Source organism: Pan troglodytes, chromosome 1 (genome assembly GCF_028858775.2).
Source record: "Pan troglodytes isolate AG18354 chromosome 1, NHGRI_mPanTro3-v2.0_pri, whole genome shotgun sequence".
Classification (NCBI taxonomy): Eukaryota; Metazoa; Chordata; class Mammalia; order Primates; family Hominidae; genus Pan; species Pan troglodytes.
This window is the reverse complement of record NC_072398.2, coordinates 220,951,689-220,974,547: the sequence shown is the minus strand read 5'-3', so window position 1 is coordinate 220,974,547 and position 22,859 is coordinate 220,951,689. Positions and strand designations below refer to the sequence as shown.

The window sequence follows — 22,859 nt, the reverse complement described above, 5'->3', positions numbered from 1 at the left end:
TATGTGTCTTTGTTTTGCAGCCCTGAATGCAAAGAATTCATAGCAGTTAATTCCCCTTTTTTGACCCTTTTGAGATGGAACTTTCATAAAGTTTCTTGGCAGTAGTTTATTTTGCTTCAAATAAACTTATTTGAAAAGTTGTCTCAAGTCAAATGGATTCATCACCTGTCATGCATTGACACCTGATACCCAGACTTAATTGGTATTTGTTCTTGCATTGGCCAAAGTGAAATTTTTTTTTTTTCTTTTGAAATCTAGTTTTGAATAAGTCTGGGTGACCGCACCTAAAATGGTAAGCAGTACCCTCCGGCTTTTTCTTAGTGCCTCTGTGCATTTGGGTGATGTTCTATTTACATGGCCTGTATAAATCTCCATTGGGAAGTCATGCCTTCTAAAAAGATTCTTATTTGGGGGAGTGGGCAAAATGTTGATTATTTTCTAATGCTTTGTAGCAAAGCATATCAATTGAAAAGGGAATATCAGCACGTTCCTAGTTTGGGATTTGAAAAGTGGAATTAATTGCAGTAGGGATAAAGTAGAAGAAACCACAAATTATCTTGTGCCTGAAATCCATTAAGAGGCCTGATAGCTTTAAGAATTAGGGTGGGTTGTCTGTCTGGAAGTGTTAAGTGGAATGGGCTTTGTCCTCCAGGAGGTGGGGGAATGTGGTAACATTGAATACAGTTGAATAAAATCGCTTACAAAACTCACACTCTCACAATGCATTGTTAAGTATGTAAAAGCAATAACATTGATTCTCTGTTGTACTTTTTTGTAACTAATTCTGTGAGAGTTGAGCTCATTTTCTAGTTGGAAGAATGTGATATTTGTTGTGTTGGTAGTTTACCTAATGCCCTTACCTAATTAGATTATGATAAATAGGTTTGTCATTTTGCAAGTTACATGTTTTAAACATTTATCAATGAAGTCATCCTTTAGACTTGTAATCGCCACATTGTTTCATTATTCAGTTTCCTCTGTAAAGGGATCTTGAGTTGTTTTAATTTTTTTTTTCTGCATCTGAATCTGCATGATTTCCAAACCCTGTACCATCTGAATTTTGCATTTTAGCACTTGCACTATTACTCAGCAGCAGTAACATGGTAACACTTAAAATGGTACTCGGGGACCTCCAAAGACTAAACTGACAAGCCTTCAAGGAGCCCAGGGGTAAGTTAACTTGTCAACGGCATGGTTTAATCCCTTCTTTACACTTGTGTAAATTTCAGTTACTGGTCATAGAAGGCTTTCAATGTTGAGTGGCCTTTTATTAACATGTTTATGGTACTGCATAGATACGGGTATTTATTTTACCCTAAGAAGATTTTGAAGTTTAAAAGTACTTAAACTATTTGGCAAAGATTTGTTTTTAAAAATCTATTTGGTCAATCTAAATGCATTCATTCTAAAAAATTTTTTGAACCAGATAAATAAAATTTTTTTTTGACACCACAGTTTAGTGTCTGGAGTCTTACTGGAAAAACACGATTTCTTTTTATATGTGATATGCAGATGCTGGAAAGTTACCTTTAAAAATTGAGTCTCTAAAGAAAAAAGAAAATAATAAAAATTGAGTCTCAAGAAGTTGTACTTCATATGCACAAGAGAAATGAGGCCAAGACTCACAGTAAGCTTTTACATGGAATGGTAACTTTTAGTTAGACTGAAAAACTTGAATGTTAGCTATTAAAACCTTTTAGGAAGGAATAGCCAGCTAAAACCAAATGAGATTTTTAAGGTTAAATCAGCACTTAAGTTGTGTCCTTAGTAGGAAAAAGTAGGAAGTTAACTACTACGTAATCCAAGAGATAATGTGTAACAGTAAGAATGATTTTGTTGTTGAGGACGAGCAAAGTAGCCCCTAAGTGTGTATTAGGGTTCTGTACTTAACTGTTGTGTGATGTGTGCTTTTATTAGGCATCACTGTGCCCAAGTATTTCATGTTCATTGTAAAGAGGAAAAATACAGATTTATCTATAATGTCACCACTTATTTCTAATGCCACTTTTCATCTTGTGGAAATGCCATGTTTTGATTCAGTCTTCTGAATTTGAACATTATTCAGGTTATTTCCAATTGCTGGGAATATCCTTACTGCTAAAATAAATTCTTAGCATTGGAATTGCTAGGTCAAAGATTATGCATGCTTTTTAAGGGCTTTTGAAATGTATTGCCAGTCTGTGGCCTGCCACCCTCCCTGAACATGCCTGGTCTTGCTTAAAATGTATTGCCAAATAGTCCTTGGGAAGTTTATGTTGTCTTTAACAATGTGAAATAGTACTACTATTCACGTTCCTTTTGTCTGACAATTTGATAAGTGAATAATTGTATCCCACCATTTTGTAGTATTGGTTTTTAACATGGAAATTTTAGTCAATACTTGGGCTGAAGTATCAGTGTTTCCAACCTACCTACCCAAAAAAAGGATTCAAGGTTATTCCTCAATCAGTACTGCCATAATATATAAAGCACTTACAGAGATCAATAAGAACAAGTTTAAAAACAAAGAGCATGGACAGGCAGTTTACAGAAATGCCAACAGCCAGTATGAAAAGAGACTGGCTTTTTAAGGTAATGAAATGTAATTTGAGCAGTGACATTACACTGGGTGGGCAAAGGTGACTATCACTCTCATGGCTTATGTCCCCTTGAGTCAATGGGTAAGGCTGGAAATAAACTGGCAAGTGGAGAAATGACAGCAGCCTCACCTGGAGTCTGTTTTTTTGGGTGGAGCAACAACTGCCATGTCCACAGTAATGATGAATGCTTCTCGAGCCACGTCGCTGCCAAGGTCTTCACAGGCATTTCTAAAAATGAAGAATCCTTGACTGCAGACACGCAAGTTAAAAATTACTAATTATGTTCTCGATCCAGGGAATATAGTTAATGACTTTTGTGTAGACTCCATACTGACCTGCTTCCCCACAATTCATGGAACCCCAGGACACTATTCCTCCCACAAACCACCTCTGTGTTTCACTATCTAGAAACACCAGTGCCCCTCCGCTGTCACCTCTGCAGCTGTCCTTGCCCCCACTTTCTAAGCCAGCACAAAGCATGTTAGCAGTTACACTTCCCCCTGGATAGGGTGGCTTTTCATATGCAGCAGTACATTTTTGATGGTCAACAATCGGTATGTCGACATACATTAGATTTCTAGCAAGAAAACCCCTTTGGGTTAATCCCCATCCAGATGCAGTTCCAATGTCATCTGTCCTCATAAAGGATTCAGCTTCTTTTCTTGGCAGACAAATAGGCGTGATGTTGCTATTGATTACAACTTTGTTATTCAATTTAATCAGTGCTATGTCATTGTCAAAGCCAGCATCATGAGTATAACCTTCATGTATAAAAACAGCTTCAGCCCAGGCTTGTGTATAATGAGGTGATAGTCTTTTCAGGGCGCCCATTCGAATGTCCAGGGCGGATGCATCATGTTTTTGCTCATAGACGGCATGAGCAGCTGTTAGGACCCAGTTGTCATATAAAAGTGCACCTGCTGCTGTGGTTCCACCTAATATCAGGACTTGCCAAGGAAAATCACCAGGTTTTGCCTTTTGCCCTCCGTATATACGCCCTCCTGTTGTACGGGCTGATAGTCCACAAACTGGGGAAAGAAGCAGATAGGTAGAGAGCCTTTGTAATAATGTCAATCGTGTTTTTCTTAAATTATGACCGCCTTGAAGTATATATTTGATGTCAACCAAAAATTATATTACATGAATTGGTGGGTGACCACCTATACAGGCAAGTAAGGCTATTTTAAAACATCACAGTTCAAACACCTGATAAAACCTTTTGGTATTTCTTAGCTCCTCAGAAAATGAGATTAGTGAAAACTGACTTTTAGAAGTTATTTTGTTTTGCTAAAATAATTTGGTCTATAAGATTGGGAAAATTGGCCGGGTGCAGTGTCACACCTGTAATCCCAGCACTTTGGGAGGCTGAGATGGGTGGATCACCTGAGGTCAGGAGTTTGAGACCAGCCTGGCCAACATGGTGAGACCCTGTCTCTACTACATACACAAAAATTAGCCGGGCATGGTGATGGGCACCTGTAATCCCAGCTACTCGGGAGGCTGAGGCAGGAGAATTGCTTGAACCTGGGAGGCAGAGGTTGCAGTGAGCCAAGTCACACCACTGCACTCTAGCCTGGTCTATAAGCAAAACTCCATCTCAAAAAAAAAAGAAGATTAGGAAAATTAACAGGGCAAGCAGGCATTGTCTGAGCAGATGGACTGGATGACGTGCATAGGAATTAGAAGGATATAACCTTTTCATTGTTTCTGTTTTCCTACTTGTAAAATGGGTATTTTTGTAATCCTAGGAAAGCAGGAACTAAAGTCAGTATCAGGATTTGCAAAATTACTTTTACCTTTGAACATACAAATGTTTTAGAAATTAGAATGTTGCAGTTGTGGCTAGGACCGTGTGGATTCCAGAATTTTATTTTTGGTCTAGTTGATTCTTCCAAACTAAGTTTTATTGTATCTTTATTGCAACTTAAATACACCCATTAATGTAGCATATATGTTTGCTGTTGTGGTAGTGTACTTGCATTAATACCTACAGACGTTGTGTTAGCCAAATACAGGTTTAAAAAAACTAATTTGAGCCAAATAACACAAGGGTAATTAATATATTACTATCTTTCTGGGTTTTTTTTTTTTTTTTTTTTTTTTTTTTTTGAGACAGAGTCTCGCTCTGTCACCCAGGTTGGAGTGCAGTGGTACAATCTCGGCTCACTGCAAGCTCTGCCTCCCGGGTTCATGCCATTCTCCTGCCTCAGCCTCCTGAGTAGCTGGGACTACAGGCACACGCCACCACACCTGGCTAATTTTTTGTATTTTTAATAGAGATGGGGTTTCACCGTTTTAGCCAGACTGGTCTTGATCTCCTGACCTTGTGATCTGCCTGCCTCAGCCTCCCAAAGTGCTGACTTTTTTTTTCTTTTTCTCTTTTTTTTTGAGACAGAGTCTCGCTCTGTTGCCCAGGCTGGAGTGCAGTGGCGCAATCTTGGCTCACTGCAAGCTCCACCTCCCGGGTTCACGCCATTCTCTTGCCTCAGCCTCCCGAGTAGCTGGGACTACAGGCGCCTGCCACCACACCAGGCTAATTTTTTGTATTTTTTTTTTTTTTTTTTTTAGTAGAGACGGAGTTTCACCGTGTTGGCCAAGATGGTCTCGATCTCCTGACCTCGTGATCTTTCCGCCTTGGCCTCCCAAAGTGCTGGGATTACAGGCGTGAGCCACCATGCCTGGCCCTGATTTGTTTTTTTTAAATCATTCTACAGAGGGGGAGGTTACAGTGAGCCGAGATTGCGCCACTGCACTCCAACCTGGCCAGAGAGCGAGATTCCGTCTCAAAAAAAAAAAAAAAAAAAATCATTCTACTCAACTATTATCTTTGGAGCCAATTCTGGTTAAAAAAAAAAAAAAGTACTATTAAAAGGCAGATTGCATTGATGCTTAAAAACTAGATGTTGAAAACAATTGCTTGGGGAAATTATTAGCTTTGGGTTTTAATAGCATTTTAACAGAATAGTAACTCAACAGAAGAACTTGTGTTTATAAATGTATAAGTTGGTCAAGATAATTTTAAAAATCCTTTTTTTTTTTTTTTTTGGATACGGAATTTCACTACTGTTGCCCAGGCTAGAGTATAATGGTGCGATCTGGGCTCACCGCAACCTCCACCACCTGGGTTCAAGCAATTCTCCTGCCTCAGCCTCTCGAGTAGCTGGGATTACAGGCATGCACCACCACACCCGGCTAATTTTGTGTTTTTATTAGAGACGGGGTTTCTCCATGCTGGTCAGGCTGGCCTCAGGTGACCCACCTGCCTCGGCCTCCCAAAGTGCTGGGATTACAGGCGTGAGCCACACCTGGCCTAAAAATCATTTAATTTTTTTATGCTTGCCTAGTTATAAGGTCAAAGATAATCAAATGACTGATGCAGTCAGCACCTAACAACCTCTGTATATGGGAAGTGGGTAATGAGAACATACTATTTGGAAATAATAACAGCCTAAGAGCCAAGTGCTGAAGTTACATTTCTGCCTACCACAGCTAAAGCTCTCCTTACTGTCTCCTACCCAGTCCTACTTTCCATCAATTACCAGTCTCTTGTATAAATGTATCCATTACCAGGCTCACAGACTGGGAGTGATTTTTCTCCTTTGGAGCTCGTCCAGAATCCATCAGCCTCACACACATATTTACCTGCAAATCATTGGAAAAGCAAAAATGTTTAACTGCATGTGTAAGATGGTTGTCATTTGCTTGAATACCCCCTTGAAAAATGTTGATTCTTGAGCATCAGTGGGAAATAGAGGTGTCTGAAGAACCATTTTACATGATTTCATAAATAGGAGGTCTCTACATTACCATGTTTGCTTGCAAAGTGGAAACCTTTTAGATGTGTAACTTGAATATGTATCAAGATCTCAAGTGCTTAATGATAAGGTTTTGACTTGTTAAATTAAACCATTTGGAATACATTGTGTGTTTGTAGTAGTCATTTACTAGATCTGTTTTCAGATTTTTGCAAATTGACATTAAAGTCACTTTAGCTATAATATTTCACTTAGCGGATGGGAGAAGTGGCTTTTAATCTTTTGTCTAGCCTTAGCCAAAAATGTTGGTTAAAGTTTATTTTCAGACCATGGGGGCTCAAGTTCCAAGTATTGCCCACCCCCAACTTTGAAGAATTTGCATACCATCATTCACTTTCATTGTGTAGAAGGTCTCTTCACAGCTGTACTGAATCACAGCTTTGTAGGTGGTCACTCCAGGACCTGTGATGTACTCCACTCGGCCACTGGGTAGATCATCAGGAGGGCCACAGTCAACAACTAAGAAAGAAGCATGGGAGGGAGGAATCCATTGATCATTTCAGTGCTAACTTTCCAAAGGTCTGGAGAAGCACCTTTGGGAGGCTGAGGCGGGCAAATCCCTTGAGCTCAGGAGTTTGAGACCAGCCTGGGCAACATGGCAAGACCCCCTCTCTACGAAAGGTTAAAAAGCCAAGCATGGTGGCACGTGCCTGTTGTCCCAATTACTTGAGAGGCTGAGGTGGGAGGTAACTAAATGGCTGAACTGAGGGGGAGTCGTCCATGTGGAGGAAGAGGTGTGCTGCCTTTCCTAGAGAAAGGGAATTTGAAACCACCCAGAGCTCCTTAGCACCCTCATGTCAAATATAAGAAAGATCTGCGGCCGGGCGCGATGGCTCATGCCTGTAATCCCAGCACTTTGGGAGGCCGAGGCGGGCAGATCACAAGGTCAGGAGATGGAGACCATCCTGGCTAACATGGTGAAACCCCGTCTCTACTAAAAATACAAAAAAAAAAAAAAAAAAAAAAAATTAGCCAGGCGTGGTAGCGGGCGCCTGTAGTCCCAGCTACTCGGGAGGCTGAGGCAGGAGAATGGCGTGAACCCGGGAGGCGGAGCTTGCAGTGAGCCAAGATGGCACCACTGCACTCCAGCCTGGGTGACAGAGCAAGACTCTGTCTCAAAAAAAAAAAAAAAAAAAAGGCTGCAGCGGAACAGCACATGACATGGCACAGGTTCGATGTAAAAGGTTGCAATTTAGAAGGCAGTAAGGGTAGAAAAGGACACGATAGTAAGATTGGAGGAGCTAGGCTGGGTGGTTCAAACCTGTAATCAGCATTTTGGGAGGCCAAAGTGGGAGGGTCACTTGAGACCAGGAGTTCAGGACCAGTCTGGGCAATAGCAAAACCCTCTCTACAAAAGGTAAATTGGCTGGGCTTGGTGGCGTGGTCTCAGCTACTCAGGAGGCTGAAGCAGGAGGATCGCTTGAGCCTGGGAGGATGAGACTGCAGTGAGCTATGATCACACCACTACCGCCTGGGTGATAGAGACTTTGTCTCCAAAACAAAAAATTCAGCTTATTCTTCTGATCCTTTTAATTAATTGAAGTTTTTAGACCTGGAAGTCTTTCTAAAGCTCACTGGGCACGGTGGCTCACACGTGTAATCCCAGCACTCAAGAGAGGCCAGGGCAGCCTGGGCAACATAAGTGAGACCCCATCTCTACCAAAAATTTAAAAGGAGCTGGGTATGTGGCACGTGCCTGTAGTCCAAGCTACTCAGGAGGCTGAGACAGGAGGATCACTTGAGCCCAGGAGTTTGAGGGTGTGTCACATGAGGTATGGTTGATCATTATCCCAGTTTGGGGTGTGTGTATTACCACATAAAATTGCCCCCCTTTTCTACATACAGTAGTGTATACTTGCTCACACATGTGAATTGTGTGTAATTGGAGGGACACACACCAAAACGGTAACGATTAGGCCAGGCCTGGTGGCTCACACCTGTAATTGCAGCACTTTGGGAGGCCAAGGTGGGTGGATCACTTGAGATTAGGAGTTGGAGACAAGCCTGGGCAACATGGTGAAACCCTGCCTCTACTAAAGCTAAAAAAATTACTGGGTGTGGTGGCGGGCGCCTGTAATCCCAGCTACTGGGGAAGCTGAAGCAGGAGAATTGCTTGAACCCAGGAGGCAGAGGTTTCAGTGAGCCGAGATTGTGCCACTGCACTCCAGCCTGGGCGACAGAATGAGACCCCGTCAAAAAAAAAAAAAAAAGTGGCTGGTCACGGTGGCTCACGCCTGTAATCCCAACACTTTGGGAGGCCAAGGCAGGTGGATCACTTGAAGTCAGGAGTTCAAGACCAGCCTGGCCAACATGGTGAAACCTCGTCTCTACTAAAAATAGAAAAATTAGCTGGGCTTGGTGGGAAGTGCTTGTAATCCCAGCTATTTGGGAGGCTGAGGCAGGATAATTGCTTGAACCCGGGAGAAGGAGGTTGCAGTGAGCCGAGATGGCGCCACTCCACTCCAGCCTGGGTGACAGAACAAGACTCCGTCTCAATAAATAAATAAATAAATATTAAAAAGTAATGATTATACTTGCATATGGTGGTATTACAGGTATTAAGATGTTCATAATTTTCTGTATTTTCCATCTTCTACCATGAATATTGTTGCTTTCATACTTAGAAAAATATTGTCGGCCGGGCGCGGTGGCTCATGCCTGTAATCCCAGCACTTTGGGAAGCCAAGGTGGGCGGATCCCCTGAGGGCGGGAGTTCAAGATCAGCCTGACCAACATGGAGAAACCCTGTCTCTCCTAAAAATACAAAATTAGCCGGGCGTGGTAGCACATGCCTGTAATCCCAGCTACTAGGGAGGCTGAGGCAGGAGAATCGCTTGAACCTGGGAGGCAGAGGTTGCGGTGAGCCAAGATCACGCCATTGTACTCCAGCCTGGGCAACAAGAACAAAACTCTGTCTCCAAAAAAAAAAGAAAAAGAAAAAAATATTGTCAGGCTGGGCGCTGTGGCTCATGCCTGTACTACTAGCGCTTTGGGAGGCCGAGGCAGATGGATTGCCTGAGCTCAGGAGTTCAAGACCAGCTTGGGCAGCACGGTGAAACACCATCTCTACTAAAATACAAAAAATTAGCCAGGTGTGGTGGTGTGTGCCTGTAGTCTCAGCTACTCAGGAAGCTGAGGCAGGAGAATTGCTTGAACTCAGGAGGCAGAGGTTGCAGTGAGCCAAGATTGCACCACCACACTCCAGCCTGGGCAACAGAGTGAGACTCCGTCTCCAAAAAGAAAAAAAAGAAAAAAATATTGTCAAAGAACACGCTTTGGAAGCCTGAGGCGGGCAGATCACTTGAGGTCAGGAGTTTGAGACCAGCCTGGCCAACATGGTGAAACCTCGTCTTCACCAAAAAAATACAAAAATTAGCCATGCGTGGTGGCATGTGCCTGTAATCCTAGCTACTCAGGAGGCTGAGGTGTGAGAATTTCTTGAACCTGGGAGGCAGAGGTTGCAGTGAGCCGAGATTGTCACCGCACTCCAGCCTGGGTGACAGAGTGAGACTCCGACTCACACACACACGCACACACACACTCTCTCTCTCTCTCTCTCACACACACACACACTTTGGGAGGCCCAGGTGGGCAGATCACCTGAGGTCAGGAGTTCGAGATCAGCCTGGCCAACATGGTGAAACCCCATCTCTACTAAAAATACAAAAATTAGCCGGGTGTAGTGGCATGTGCCGGTAGTGCCTCCCAGCTCCTGGGGGTGGCTGACGTGGGAGAATCGCTTGAACCCAGGAGACAGAGGTTGCAGTGATCTGAGATTGTACCACTGTACTCCAGCCTGGGCAACAGAATGAGACCCTTCTCAGAAAAAAAAAAAAAAAAAACAAAAAAAACAAAGCCTTGTGAAAGAACACGCTTTTCTAAAGCACATACCTTCCCTAGTAGGTTGGTTCTGTTTTAACCTCTAAGAATGCACTGAGAGATGGGTAAAAAGAAGCAAATTTGAAATTCAAGCGCTGATAAATGGATCATTAAAAAAAAAAAACCAAGGATCCACGCACAGTGGCTCACGCCTGTAATCTTAGCACTTTGGGAGGCTGAGACCGGTGGATCACTTGAGGTCAGGAGTTCGAGACCAGCCTGGGCAACATGGCAAAACTCTGTCTCTACAAATAATACAAAAATTAGCCAGGCGTGGTGTCAGGTGCCTGTGGTCCCAGCTACTCAGGAGGCTGAGGCAGGAGGATTGCTTAAGCCTGGAAAGATAGAAATTGCAGTGAGCCAAGATCACACCACTGCACTCCAGTCTGGGCAACAGAGCAAGACCCTGCCTCAGAAAAAAAAAAAAAAGGGAAAGAAAAAAGAAAGTAAACAGAAAACCAGAGAAGCAATAGAAGCAGCAACAGTAGCAGCAGAGGGAGTTCCGGGCGGTTATGGGGCCTGTAGTCACCACACGACCGTACTGCTGCACGCGGGCATTGGCTGGTCCCAAGATCCATCTTTCTGACAAACTGCAGTAAAGGATTTCAGGGGCAAGTGACCCTAAAGAAGAATTCAGAATATATTAATTTCCTTGTTTATATCATAAAATCACTCCCCAAAGCTGTGCTCTCACAATAGTTCCTATTCTAGTGTTTTACGAGGCGCTCCTGAAGGGGGTGGCAGCACACATGACTAGTATCTGCGTGTGCTGGGGTTGGGGGGATGCCTGGCACATGGACGCACTGCCCCACCGCCTCGGTGCATGTCTATGCCACCTAGGTTACGTATTTCTTCGCTCAACAGGTATTGGCATTTTATGAATGAGATGGAAACTTTGCAGCAATTTATAATTTTTTTTTTGCTTTTCACTCTAATACAAAAACATATCAGATCTCAGCCAGGTGCGGTGGCTCATGCCTGTAATCCCGACACTCCTGGAGACCAAGGCGGGTGGATCACTTGAGGTGAGGAGTTCAAGACCAGCCTGGCCAGCATGGTGAAACCCTGTCTCTACTAAAAAAATACAAAAAATTAGCCTGGCATGGTGGCGTGCACCTGTAATCCCAGCTCCTCAGGAGGTTGAGGCAGGAGAATTGCTTGAACCTGTGAGGCAGGGGTTGCAGTGAGCCGATATTGCAACACTGCACTCCAGCCTAGGTGACAGAGTGAGACCCTGTCTCAAATCATCATCATCATCATCATCATCAGATCTCAACATTTCTGCATCTGATGTTCCACCATTTCTTTATATAAAGTGACAGAGGGCCAGGTGCAGTGGTTCACACCTGTAATCCCAGCACATTGGGAGGCCGAGGTGGGAGGATTGCTTGAGCTCAGAAGTTCAAGACCAGCCTGGGCAACATAGTGAGACCCCCACCTCTACAAAAAAGACAAAAATTAGCCGGGCGTGTTGGCGCTTGCCTGTAGTCCCAGCTACTTGGGAGGCTGGGGTGAGAGGATTGCTTGAGCCTGAGAGGTCGAGGCTGTGGTGAGCTGTGATCGCGCCACTGCACTCCAGCCTGGGTGACAAAGTGAGACCCTGTCCAAAAAAAAAAAAAAAAAAAAAAAAAGCCAGAGGACTGTGGTGACAAGTTTGAGAAAGCAGGTGTGATCAGACTTGCAAGTGTGTCTGTGAATCTGTCTAGCCGGTGGCCATTAGCTGGAGGAGGGCTACTAAGAGTTCTTTTGTGAGCTTCGTCTGTGTGCTGTCCATCAGCTTTCACTGCCAGCGTCATTCACAGGGAAACATTTTTCGACTTGCTAAGATAATGTTTGTCTAAAATCAAACATTAAAATAAAAGAAGATGGCTTTGGCAGAAACCCTGTGCCGCAAAGGATTTCAGGTCTTCTTAAGTCAGAAACTAAAGAAGTCTGTGGTCCGAGGAGCTGTGGAAAAGAGCCTGCACAAGAAGTTTGCAAGGTGGGAAAAGTGTCTCTTTTTTTTTTTTTTTTTTTTTTGACCCGCCACAGGACTGTGGATTGCATACCTAGCTATCGTTCCAATGTTATTACTTTTTACCACTGGGACTCCATGACAATTTTGAAGAACATAAAGAGGACGTGTTAATTTCTTACCTGTGCCCCTAAAGCAACATGCTAAGCATTTTTAAAAATTATACTCCTCCCTTAACAGTGATCACTATTTATAACTTTGCAGAATATACTCTTTCCCGGGGCTGTCTACTTTTTTGTGGGCCCTGGAGTTGTTTCATGGAAAGGTCATTTGACCAGGGGGAGAACTTTAATTTGATGCAAGACTGGGCACATGGAACAGGATAGCAAACTCATCTTTCTGTCATTCCAGCCACTTCACAAAGAGCTGCTGTCGTGTGTGACCGACAGAAAAGTTGCCCGTTTTATTTTATTTTATATATTTTTTTGAGACAGAGTCTTGCTCTGTCGCCCAGGCTGGAGTGCAGTGGTGTGATTTCGGCTCACTGCAACCTGAGCCTCCCAGGCTCAAGTGATTCTCCTGCCTCGGCCACCCGAGTAGCTGGGATTACAGGCGCCCGCCACCTAATAATTTTTGTATTTTTAGTGGAGACGGGGCTACTACCCCATCTAATTTTTGTATTTTTAGTGGAGACGGGGGTTTCACCACGTTGGCCAGGCTGGTCTCGAACTCCTGGCCTCAAGTGATCTGCCTGCCTCTGCCTCCCAAAGTGCTGGGAATACAGGTGTGAGCCACCGTGCCTGGCCAAGTTGCCCATTTTAATCACCAGCTTTCCAAAGTAGCTTTAAAACAAAGGGCTTGCTTATGTAAATTTAAAGTTAAGTATAAAGAAAGAAAGAAAAAAGGGCAGGATTCAGAATCACATTTTCCATAGCCATCCTTTTTGTCCTCTGAAAACTTATTTCTTGGCTTTTTATCATTTAAAGATAGACAAAAGAAATCATGCTGACACACGATTTTCTCACTTTCCTTTCACATATCTGCAGATAGAAATATGTTTACATTTCAAAGCAATCGTCATTGATCGTGGTGTACTTTGTTTTAACTCACTTGCAGAAGCTCATAGCCAGTCTCGCAAAAGATGGAGAAGCTGTCTTTCAGGATGTATTTGGCTTGCACAGGTGAAACGTGGCCATTAGGTGGCGCCATCGGATAAGGACAAGGCTGCGCTGCGCAGAGGAAACCAGGCTTGTTGGTTTTCATGTGGTCTACAGCAGCCAAGACTGAATCGAGCCATCTGAAGTTCTTAGTTTATAAAGAATACTTAACATGTAAAGAGAGCTCACCATACGTGGGGTAGGGTTCTTTAAAACCAAAGGCAAGATTAAACTCTCAGATGCTTTTGCAAATTAAGGTTTCTTGTTTTCCCTGGGACTGAGCAAAAGGTATGTGAGAAAGCTGGGTATGTGGGAAGATGGTGCAGTCCCCATAAATAGAAGATCTGCTCCATGCCAGGAACTTCAGAGCCATGGCTCAAAACCAAGAGAGAGTGTAACTCCGAGGAAAAGAGCTCAGGGGAGGCTTTGGGACTTGCATGGGACTGGAGCTGTGTTTAAATCCTAGCTCTCCATTTCCCCATGGTTATGTGTAACCTCTCTGAGTCTCAGTTTCTTCATCGGCAAGATGGGGGGTGGGTGATGATAATAGTTGCCCCAGGGCTGTTGTGAAGATCAAATACAAAGCACCTAGGCTAGTTCTTGGCGGAGCTGTAATCAACCCTCACAGCAGCCCCGTAGGACAGCTGTTATGGCATGGGGAGAAAAACCAGCTGACAGACTTGAAACTAAAGATCCAGGCTGATTTGGGGAGCCTCAGGCTTCCCCTCATGAGCTGCATTCCACTCTGGCCCCCAAACCCTGGCCTCCACTCACCCCAAGGCTTCAGTGCTCCCCAGCTGCCCCTAAAAACCCACTGGTCAGTTTCGGAGTCCTCTCCTCCCTCCAGCACCTGCTAGCATCCAGTGATCCCTGCCAAGCTGCTGGGGCAGCTGGGTGCACCTGGGTGCCCCTGACCCAGCCTGTGGCCTGGGGAAGCTCTCAGTCCCATGCAGGTCCCAAAGTCTCCCCTTGAGGAATCAATCTCCAGGGACAGCCTTGGTGGACCTGTGGAGGCCCAGGGCTTCTAGCACTTGAGTGTCTGTCATGACGAAGAGGTGGTGGAAGTTCTGGCAGGGCCTCAGAGGGCAGAGCCAGGGCCAGTGGGGGTGGTCCTGAGAGGCAGAGTGTGTAGATCCTGGCTGCAAACTGCTCAAGCTGTGGCTCTGGTGCAACCCTCCATGGTCAGAACTCCTTTTTCCCCTGCCCCAACTCATACCCACACTTCAACTTCCACAGCTCCACACCCTGAAGAGTGAAGCCTCTGGGCTTTTGCACATACTCTTCTGCCACCTATAACTCTGTCCAACACCCACTTATCCTTTAAATTCAATCTCAGCATTTCCTATTCAAGGATAGCTTCCTAGCTCCTAGCCCCTGTCTGGTGAGGTCCTCCTTTGGACTCTCACATTGCCCAGTGCTTGGCTCTAGGCTGTGCTTGCCACAGGGCTCTGGTTATGTTTCTGTGACTGTTCCCTTACTGGACTGAGCAGAGGCTGTGAGAACTGTGGCTTCCACATTACATATCCCTAGTAGACATCCATAGGATGGAATGATGGGTGGATGGAAGGATGGTGGATGGCTGGATGGATGGATGGATGGATGGATAGATTGGTGGATAGAAGGACTGGTAGGCAGAAGGATGGGTGTATGGATAGATGGCTGGCTGGATAGAAAGATAAGTAAGGTAGAAGAATGGGTGGATGGACAGATGAATGGCTGGAAGGATGGATGAAAGAATGAATGGATGAATGGATGGATGGGTGGGATCTGTAGGTAGAAGGATGGGTGGATGGATAGATGGATGGCTGGAAGGATGGATGGATGATGGATGGATGGATATATGGGTGGATATATAGGTGGATGGGTGGATGGATGAATGGATGCATGGATGGATGGAAGAATAGGATTGGTAGGTAGAAGGATGGGTGGATGGATAGATGGATAGCTGGAAGGATGGATGGATGGATAGATAGAAGGATGTGTGGGTAGAAGGATGGGTGGATGGTTGGATGAATAGAAGAATGGATAGATAGAAGGATGGGTGGATGCAAGGATGGGTGGGTGGGTAGGTAGGCGGATAGAAGGATGGATGGATGGATGGATGGATGGATGGATGGATAGATGGATGGATAGATGGATAGGATGGGTGGGTGGGTGAATGGCTGGAAGAATGGGCGGATGGATGGATGGATAGATGGATGGATGGATAGGATGGGTGGGTGGGTGAATGGCTGGAAGAATGGGCGGATGGGTAAATGGATGGGTGGGTGGATGAATGAGGGATAGGATTGGTAGGCAGAAGAATGGGTGGGTGGGTAGATGGACAGTTGGAAGGATGGATGGATACATAGAAGGATGTGTAGGTAGAAGGATGGGTGGATGGTTGGATGAATAGAGGAATGGATGGCTAGAAGGATGGGTGGATGGAAGGATGGGTAGGTGGGTGGGTAGATGTATAGAAGGATGGATGGATGGGGCTGGGCGCGGTGGCTCACGCCTGTAATCCCAGCACTTCGGGAGGCCAAGGCGGATGGATCACGAGGTCAAGAGATCAAGACCATTCTGGCCAACATGGTGAAACTCTGCCTCTACTAAAAATACAAAAATTAGCTGGGCATGGTGGCGCATGCCTGTAATCTCAGCTATTCTAGAGGCTGAGACAGGAGACTTGCTTGTATCCAGGAGGCAGAGGTTGCAGTGAGCTGAGATTGTGCCACTGCACTCCAGCCTGGCAACAGAGCAAGTCTTTGTCTAAAAAAAAAAAAAAAAAGGATGGATGGATAGGGTGGGTGGGTGAATGGCTGAAAGAATGGGTAGATGGATGAATGGATGGGTGGGTGGATGGATGGATAGGATTGGTAGGTAGAATAATGGGTGAATGGAAAGAGGGATGGCTGAAAGGATGGATGGATGGGTATATGGATGGATGGATAGGATTGGTAGGTAAAATAATGGGTGAGTGGATAGATGGACAGCTGGAAAGATGGATGGATGGATGGATGGATGGATGTGTAGGTAGAAGACTGGGCGGATGGGTAGATTAATAGAAGAATGGGTGGGTGGGTGGATAAAGGATGGATGGATGGATAGAAAGATGGGTAGGTAGAAGAATGAGTGGACAGATGGATGGCTGGGAGAATGGGTGGGTGGATGGATGGATGGATGGGTAGGTAGGTAGAAGAATGGGTGCGTGGATAGGATTGGTAAGTAGAAGGATGGGTGGGTAGATAGATAGCTGGAAAGATGGATGGATGGATGGATGGATGGATAGATAGAAGAATGTGTAGGCAGAAGGATGGGTGGATGGGTAGATGAATATAAGGATGGGTGGGTGGAAGGATGGGTGGGTAGGTGGATGGATAGAAGGATGGATGGATGGATGGATGGATGGATGGAAGGATGTGTTGGTAGAAGGAAGGGTAGATGGGTAGATGAATAGGATGGGTGGATAGAAGGATGAGTGGATGGAAGGATGGATGGGTGAGTAGATGGATAGAAGGATGGATGGATGGATAAATGGAAGGATGGGTAGGTAGAAGGATGATGGATGGATAGATAGATGTCTGGAAGAATTGGCAGATGGATGGATGGATGGATGGATGAGTGGATGGGTGGATGGATAAGATTGGTAGGTAGAAGGATGGGTGGGTGGCTATATGGATAGCTGGAAGGAATGGATGGATGCATGGATACTTGGATGGAAGGATGGATGGATGGATGGACAGACAGGACGATGGGTGTATGGATGGATGGATAGAAGGATGTGTAGAAGGATGGGTGGATAGAAGGATGAGTGGGTAGAAGGATGGGTGGATGGGTGGATGAATAGAAGAATGGGTGGGTAGAAGGATAGGTGAATGAATAGATGGATAGCTGGAAGGATGAATGGACTGATGATAGAAGAATGGATAGGTAGAAGGATGAGTGAATGGATAGATGGATTGGATGGATGGATGGATGGATGGATGAACGGACGAAGGATGGGTGGGTAGAAGGATGGCTGAATAGAAGGATGGATGGATAGGATGGGTAGGTAGAAGAATGGGTGGATGGTTGTGTGGACAAAAGGATGGATGGGTGGGTGGATTGATGGATGGTTGGAAGGATGAGGGGACAGAAGGATGAGTGGACAGAAGGATGGGTGGGTAAAAGGATGAGTGGATGGGTGAATGGGTGGTTGGAAGAATGAGTGGTGGAAGGATGGCTGGGTGGCTGGCTGGAGGGAGGGACAGCGGGTGCTTCTCCTTAGAAGACTGCTGCCTCAGACCTCAGACACCACTAAACCTGGTGTCCCTTCCTAGTCCTGGCCCAGAAGGAGCCCTACACTCTACAGCTCCTTGACACTCCAGGAGAGAGGGCAGCTCTGCGCTTCCAGCCAAGATCTGAGACCCACTTGCTCACCTGTGCTCGTGTAGTGGATCTTCCAGCCTGTGTGGTCTCCTGATTCATCTGTGACAAAGGTGATGGTCATCGTGTTGCTTTTTGTTTCAATCCTGTGGGGCAATGTCTTCCCACAGAATGGGCCATATTCTTCTCTGTCTGTTTGAATCTGAGAAAGAAGCTCATGAAAGCTGGGGAGCAGCTGCCTGGGTCTGGCCTGGGCCGGAGGGAAGTAACCCACCTCCTCAGCATTTCAGGGACAGCCAATGAGGCCAACCCAGGCCATGGATCGGGGTGTCCCTCCCCACTCTGCCTCCCACACTTGTACTCGAAGGCCCCAGCCTTGGACCCCCATAGAGCACCTGAAGAGGTGGGGGTCACCGAGGGTGACGGGAACGTGGTGGGGGCCATGCTGCAGGAAGTAGGGGGTGCAGCTGGGCTGAGGGGGAGGATCTGGGACAAGATGAAGGGCCCAGGAGCCAGACCTTGAGAAAGTCGTAGGGACACAGGGTTTCAGGGTGTGTCTCCACATCGAAGGACTCCACAAAGTCCAGAATGACACTGAACCCCTCCTCCAGGCTGATGCTGTAAGTGCAACTGGAGAGTTTGGGATACGGCCGTGGGTATTCAGGGCTGCTGAGATCCCCAGACCTCTGGGTGAAGACCTGGCCAGAGCACAGGGCTGGAAGGAGGGAAGGCAGGGGAGTGACTTGGCGTGCCCTCTATCAGCCCTCGCACCAACAGCAGGGTGGATGCCTTGGGGAGCAGGAAACTGGGACAGGGATGTGGCTGGGACATCTGCATCCCTGGGTTGGGCTGGGCCCTGCAGGTGGCCAGCCCCTGAGGCCTACCCAGAAACCAAACGACCCACCCGATGGCTGAGGGGCCGCTTAGAGAGGGGGTTTCTCTTGCTTTGAGGCTTTAGCTGAAACAGGCAGCACTCAGGATGGAGCGCACAGGCCCTCACTCACACCCCCAGGGAGCGTGGTGGTGTCCTGAGCCAGAGTCGCAACCCCAGGGTGGGGGCTAGAGCACTGAGTTCCACCAGGCTCTGCCGGGGCGGGGGGCAGGGGTGGATGGACACACAGGAAGGAGGAAGAAGGGACACTCTCCTTGGTCCCTGGGAATTCGGGAAAAGAGAGGAGCATCTCCTCGAGCCTAAGGGCCCCTTCGGCTCTCCCCTAAATTCCCTTACAGCCACCCCAGTGATTCCCAAGTTTATTCATCAGGGGTCTCCTACCCGAACCCAGCCAAGACCAGCCAGCCCCCTGGGTTCCTGGAGGAACCATCCGGAAGAAGGGTCTCTCATCACCCCCTTTCCCCAGGTCTGACCCCTGCCCTGGGGGCTGCTCCTGGAAGTTCAAGGCAACAGTGATCATGACTGAGTCTGGTGCTCTCCTTCCTCGCTGGAACAGCTGATGCTGCTGCCACGGGCGGGGTGTTGGGCTGGGCTCCATCCCTCAAGGAAGGCTTGGTCCCCATCCCATACCACCACCCCACCCCCAGCTGCAGTGGGGGGCATTTGAGTTGTGAGGCCTCTAGGAAGTGAGGAGCCCCAACATTGCCCGCCTTCTTCCACGTGGCCGTGCCCTCTGGGGCAGTGGGAATCACCCCTGGATTTGCGGGGGACCAGATTACCCCTCAATGAATATCTCCCAGGGTGTCTCCTCTGTGGGTCAGGCTCCTCCAGGCCAGACCCTGAATGGGGGTGGTTCAAGATTACTCTGGGCTCAGCCTCTGGGGACCTGGACTCGAGCGAGGCCCTGCCCCTCTCCGGGCCTCAGTGCCCCATCTTCAAAACGGGGGGTGAGGCCAAGGAGCCTGTGGCCCCATGGAGGAGGCTCCCACAGACCTGGGGTTCATGAGGCTGTGAGGAGGGTAGGCAGAGAGGAGCGCACCCCGCCGCCTCCCGACCCTCCCACCCCAGAGACACGCGGCAGCAGGTGGGGTGGGGCCAGGTTTATTATTGGGTCCATGGTGGGTGAATGGGAGTTGGGGCACAGCCATCTCAGCCCAACCCAGAGCTGAGGCCAGCAGGCTGGCTCTGGCTTCTGACCTGCTGGGCAGGCCGGAGCTCCAGGGGAGGCTAGAGGCTCTGCTCTGGAAGAGAGATCAGAGAGGCAAGGAGAGACACCGAGAGGGAGAAACCGAGTCGGGGGAGGCAGGGTCAGCGCCAGCAGGTGGGGCTGCCCACGCCCCAGAGCACCAGCCCATCCCACAGTGCAGGGAACCAGGGAACCAGGTCCCAAGGAACGAGGGCTAGATACCCCCGACTCTCCCGTGGCTACATGAGGGGTTCCCAGAGCCCAGGTGGAACCAGGTACACAGTGGGATGTTAGAGCTAGTCTCAGTCGCTAGGGCAGGGTGGCACTGATGAGCCTGGCTGCTGAGAGGGGAAGCAGGGCTGAGAAGGGGAGCTGGAGGCAGCAGGGCCTAGAAGCACCCAGTGTCCAGGGCCCAGGCCCTCCGCACCCCTGGGCAGAGCAGCAATGGCCCTGAGGAGCCTCGTGTATCCCAGGAGAGGGTGCGTTGGGGCCCAGGCAGCCTCCCTCACCTGAGCAGGTGCGCTTGTTACGGTGCAGGACGTAGCCTGCGCGGCAGGAGCAGTAGAAACCGCCCAGGTGGTTGTGGCAGTGGTGGTCGCAGGTGGGCGCCTCTCCCGGGGCCACCTGGCACTCGTCAATGTCTGGGGGAGAGGCAGGGCCAGGCAGGCCGTCAGGAGGGAAAGAGGCGGGATCCAGCCTGGACTCCTCCCAGGAGATCCATGACCTCAGAGTGGACCTCAGAGGAGGCCTCGTCCTGTCTAGGGTGCGGGACTGGTGCCGGGCCAATCACCTTACAGGCCTAGGGTCGCTGCAAGCTCCCAGCAGCGCTGGGAGAAAGATGCAAACATCACCTCTGTTAAACCAGTGGGAGTTTCAGTGTCCGGCCCGAGGTCACCCAGCTAATGAGGGGAGTCAATCAAACCCAGGGGGCGGGGCTACAGCGCTGAACCCTTGCAGCAGCTTCCTAAGGAGCAGAGAAATTGAGCCACTTGCCAGAGGTCACACAGTTGGTCTCTGCAGGGACTGGGATCTGAAATCAAACATCCTGGCAGCGCTCCCGCTGGCAGGGCCCCACTTTGTCAGCTGTAAATGGGGCCCTCGGCCCCTGCGTCGTTTCTGTTTTTTGTTTTTTGAGACGGAGTCTAGCTCTGTCGCCCAGGCTGGAGTGTAGTGGTGCAATCTCTGTTCACTGCAGCCTCCACCTCGCAGGTTCAAGCAATTCTCCTGCCTCAGCCTCCCTAGTAGCTGGGATTCCAGGTGCGCACCACCACGCCCAGCTAATTTTTGTAGTTTTAGTGGAGATAGAGTTTCACCGTGTTGCCCTGGCTGGCCTTGAACTCCTGACCTCAAATGATCAGCCAGCCTCGGCCTCCCAAAGTGCTGGAATTACAGGCGTGAGCTGCCGCGCCCGGCCAGTCCCTGCGTCACTTGAGGCGATGCTGTCCTCAGATCCCTGGCTCAGAGTTGGCACTCAGCCCATGTGAATGGAGGTCATGGCTGTTTTGGTCTTTGCATTGTGGATGATGTCAGGCCAGAGGCCCCTCCCCTGCCCTGGGAAAGGTGGGGAAACTGAAGGCAGGGCTGCCTGGCCTAAGACAGTTACCCCCACAGCCAGCTGCGCAGACTGAGATGTCGCAGGACCCCTCTTGGCTCACCCTCGGCTGCATAGAAGGCCTCGAACCCCGTGAACGGCTTCTCGTTGGAGTAGTCGGAGCGGAAGGTAATGTCCAGGCTGGAGCCCAGCGAGTAGAAAGTGTCCTTGCCAGGGGCCCGCTCCGTGTCTGTGCTCTCCTGCCCGCACAGCGTGGCCAGCACCTTGGCCCCCGAGCTCAGCTGTGGGGTCAGGTGTCACAGGGAGGGAAGGCAAGACCCAGGCCCGATCTCCCTCCTGGCCAAGCCTGGCCCCTGCTCCCAGGTGTCCCTGAACCCTGGCTACTCCTTGGGGACCCCCCGACCCTGAGAGACCCCAGCCCTCCCGTCCTGACGGCACCTTGACGAAGTCGTACTCGCAGAGGTGGGAGAGCTCCAGGTCGAAGTGGGTGAAGTAGAGGCGCAGGCGGTAGCCGGGGGGTGCAGTCAGGGTCCAGCGCCGCTCCTGGTCATTGGCATACTCCCCTGGAAAGCCGGGGGATGCCAGGCGCCCAAACACAGGTTCAGGCCACTTCGGGCCCAAGGGGGTGGCCACCGAGCCACACAGAAGGCCCAGGAGGGTCAGCAGCCTATGGGCAGGGCAGGGGCGGTGAGGGCCTAGGCCTGTGCTCCCACCCCACACCCTGCAGGGAGGCTGTGGGCGCCCACCTACCTCATGGTGTGCCCGTCCAGCTGGCCTGGCCTGGTCTGCAGCCCTACGCTGGTCTCACCTTTGATCTGTTTGTCCAATGACCTGCCCCTGCCCCCAGCCTCCCTGACTCTGGGATTCTGGGAATCGACTCCATGACTCCAGCCTGCTCAGAGGTCCAGGCAGGCAGGACAGGCTGCTCCGGGAGCCAGGAGTCGGACCTAGGTAACAACAGCCTGGAAACAAATCCTGGCTCTGCCCCTCACCCCTCCCTTTTTTTTGGATCTTGTTCTGTTGCCCAGGCTTCAGTGCAGTGCTGCAATCATAGCTCACTGCAGCCTCTACTTCCTGTGTTCAAGCAATCCTCCCACCTCAGCCTCCCAAGTAGTTGGGACCACAGGTATGCACCACCATGCCCGGCTCATTTTATTCCCTCTAGGAATGTGTCTGTTTCTGCTGGGGTGAGGGGATGGGGAATGGGGATTGGCTAGGTCGTGGTGGTGGTGGTGTTTTCTTTTCTTAGAGACAGGCTCACTGTGTCACCCAGGCTGCAGAGCAGTGGTGTGATCTCATAGCTGAGAGCAGCTTTGACCTCCTTGGCTCTAGCAATCCTCCTGCTATCAGCCTCCCAGGTAGTTGGGACTACAGGCACACGTCACCATGTCCAGCTAATTTTTTATCTTATTTTTTATGAGATGGAGTCTCACTCTGTCACCCAGGCTGAAGTGCAGTGGCACAATCTTGGCTCACTGCAATCTCCGCCTCCTGGGTT

The 22,859-nt window shown here is 48.6% G+C and overlaps 1 protein-coding gene across 8 annotated transcripts; it reads right to left on the bottom strand.

Annotated features, from left to right (window-relative positions):
- Positions 1–2,481: 2,481 nt before the first annotated feature.
- On the bottom strand, positions 2,482–22,273 carry MASP2 (MBL associated serine protease 2). 8 transcript variants are annotated; one of them, XM_016953920.4, is made up of 11 exons: positions 22,112–22,273; positions 21,800–22,028; positions 21,465–21,642; positions 20,319–20,450; positions 18,250–18,446; positions 17,786–17,833; positions 13,338–13,532; positions 10,816–10,894; positions 6,719–6,853; positions 6,147–6,221; positions 2,482–3,607 (listed from the first exon to the last, which is right to left on the bottom strand). In XM_016953920.4, the coding sequence occupies exons 1-11, from the start codon at positions 22,114–22,116 to the stop codon at positions 2,844–2,846; spliced, it is 2,037 nt and encodes a 678-aa protein (XP_016809409.1). In that variant the 5' UTR covers positions 22,117–22,273; the 3' UTR covers positions 2,482–2,843. The 8 variants fall into 8 exon arrangements, 5 of the variants coding, with proteins under 5 accessions (XP_016809409.1, XP_016809399.1, XP_016809418.1 ...); XM_016953910.4 differs by having other exon boundaries at positions 13,338–13,456; positions 17,786–17,933; positions 22,112–22,271; XR_008546572.1 differs by lacking the exons at positions 2,482–3,607; positions 10,816–10,894 and having other exon boundaries at positions 13,338–13,456; positions 17,786–17,933; positions 22,112–22,219.
- Between the last annotated feature and the right edge of the window lie 586 nt (positions 22,274–22,859).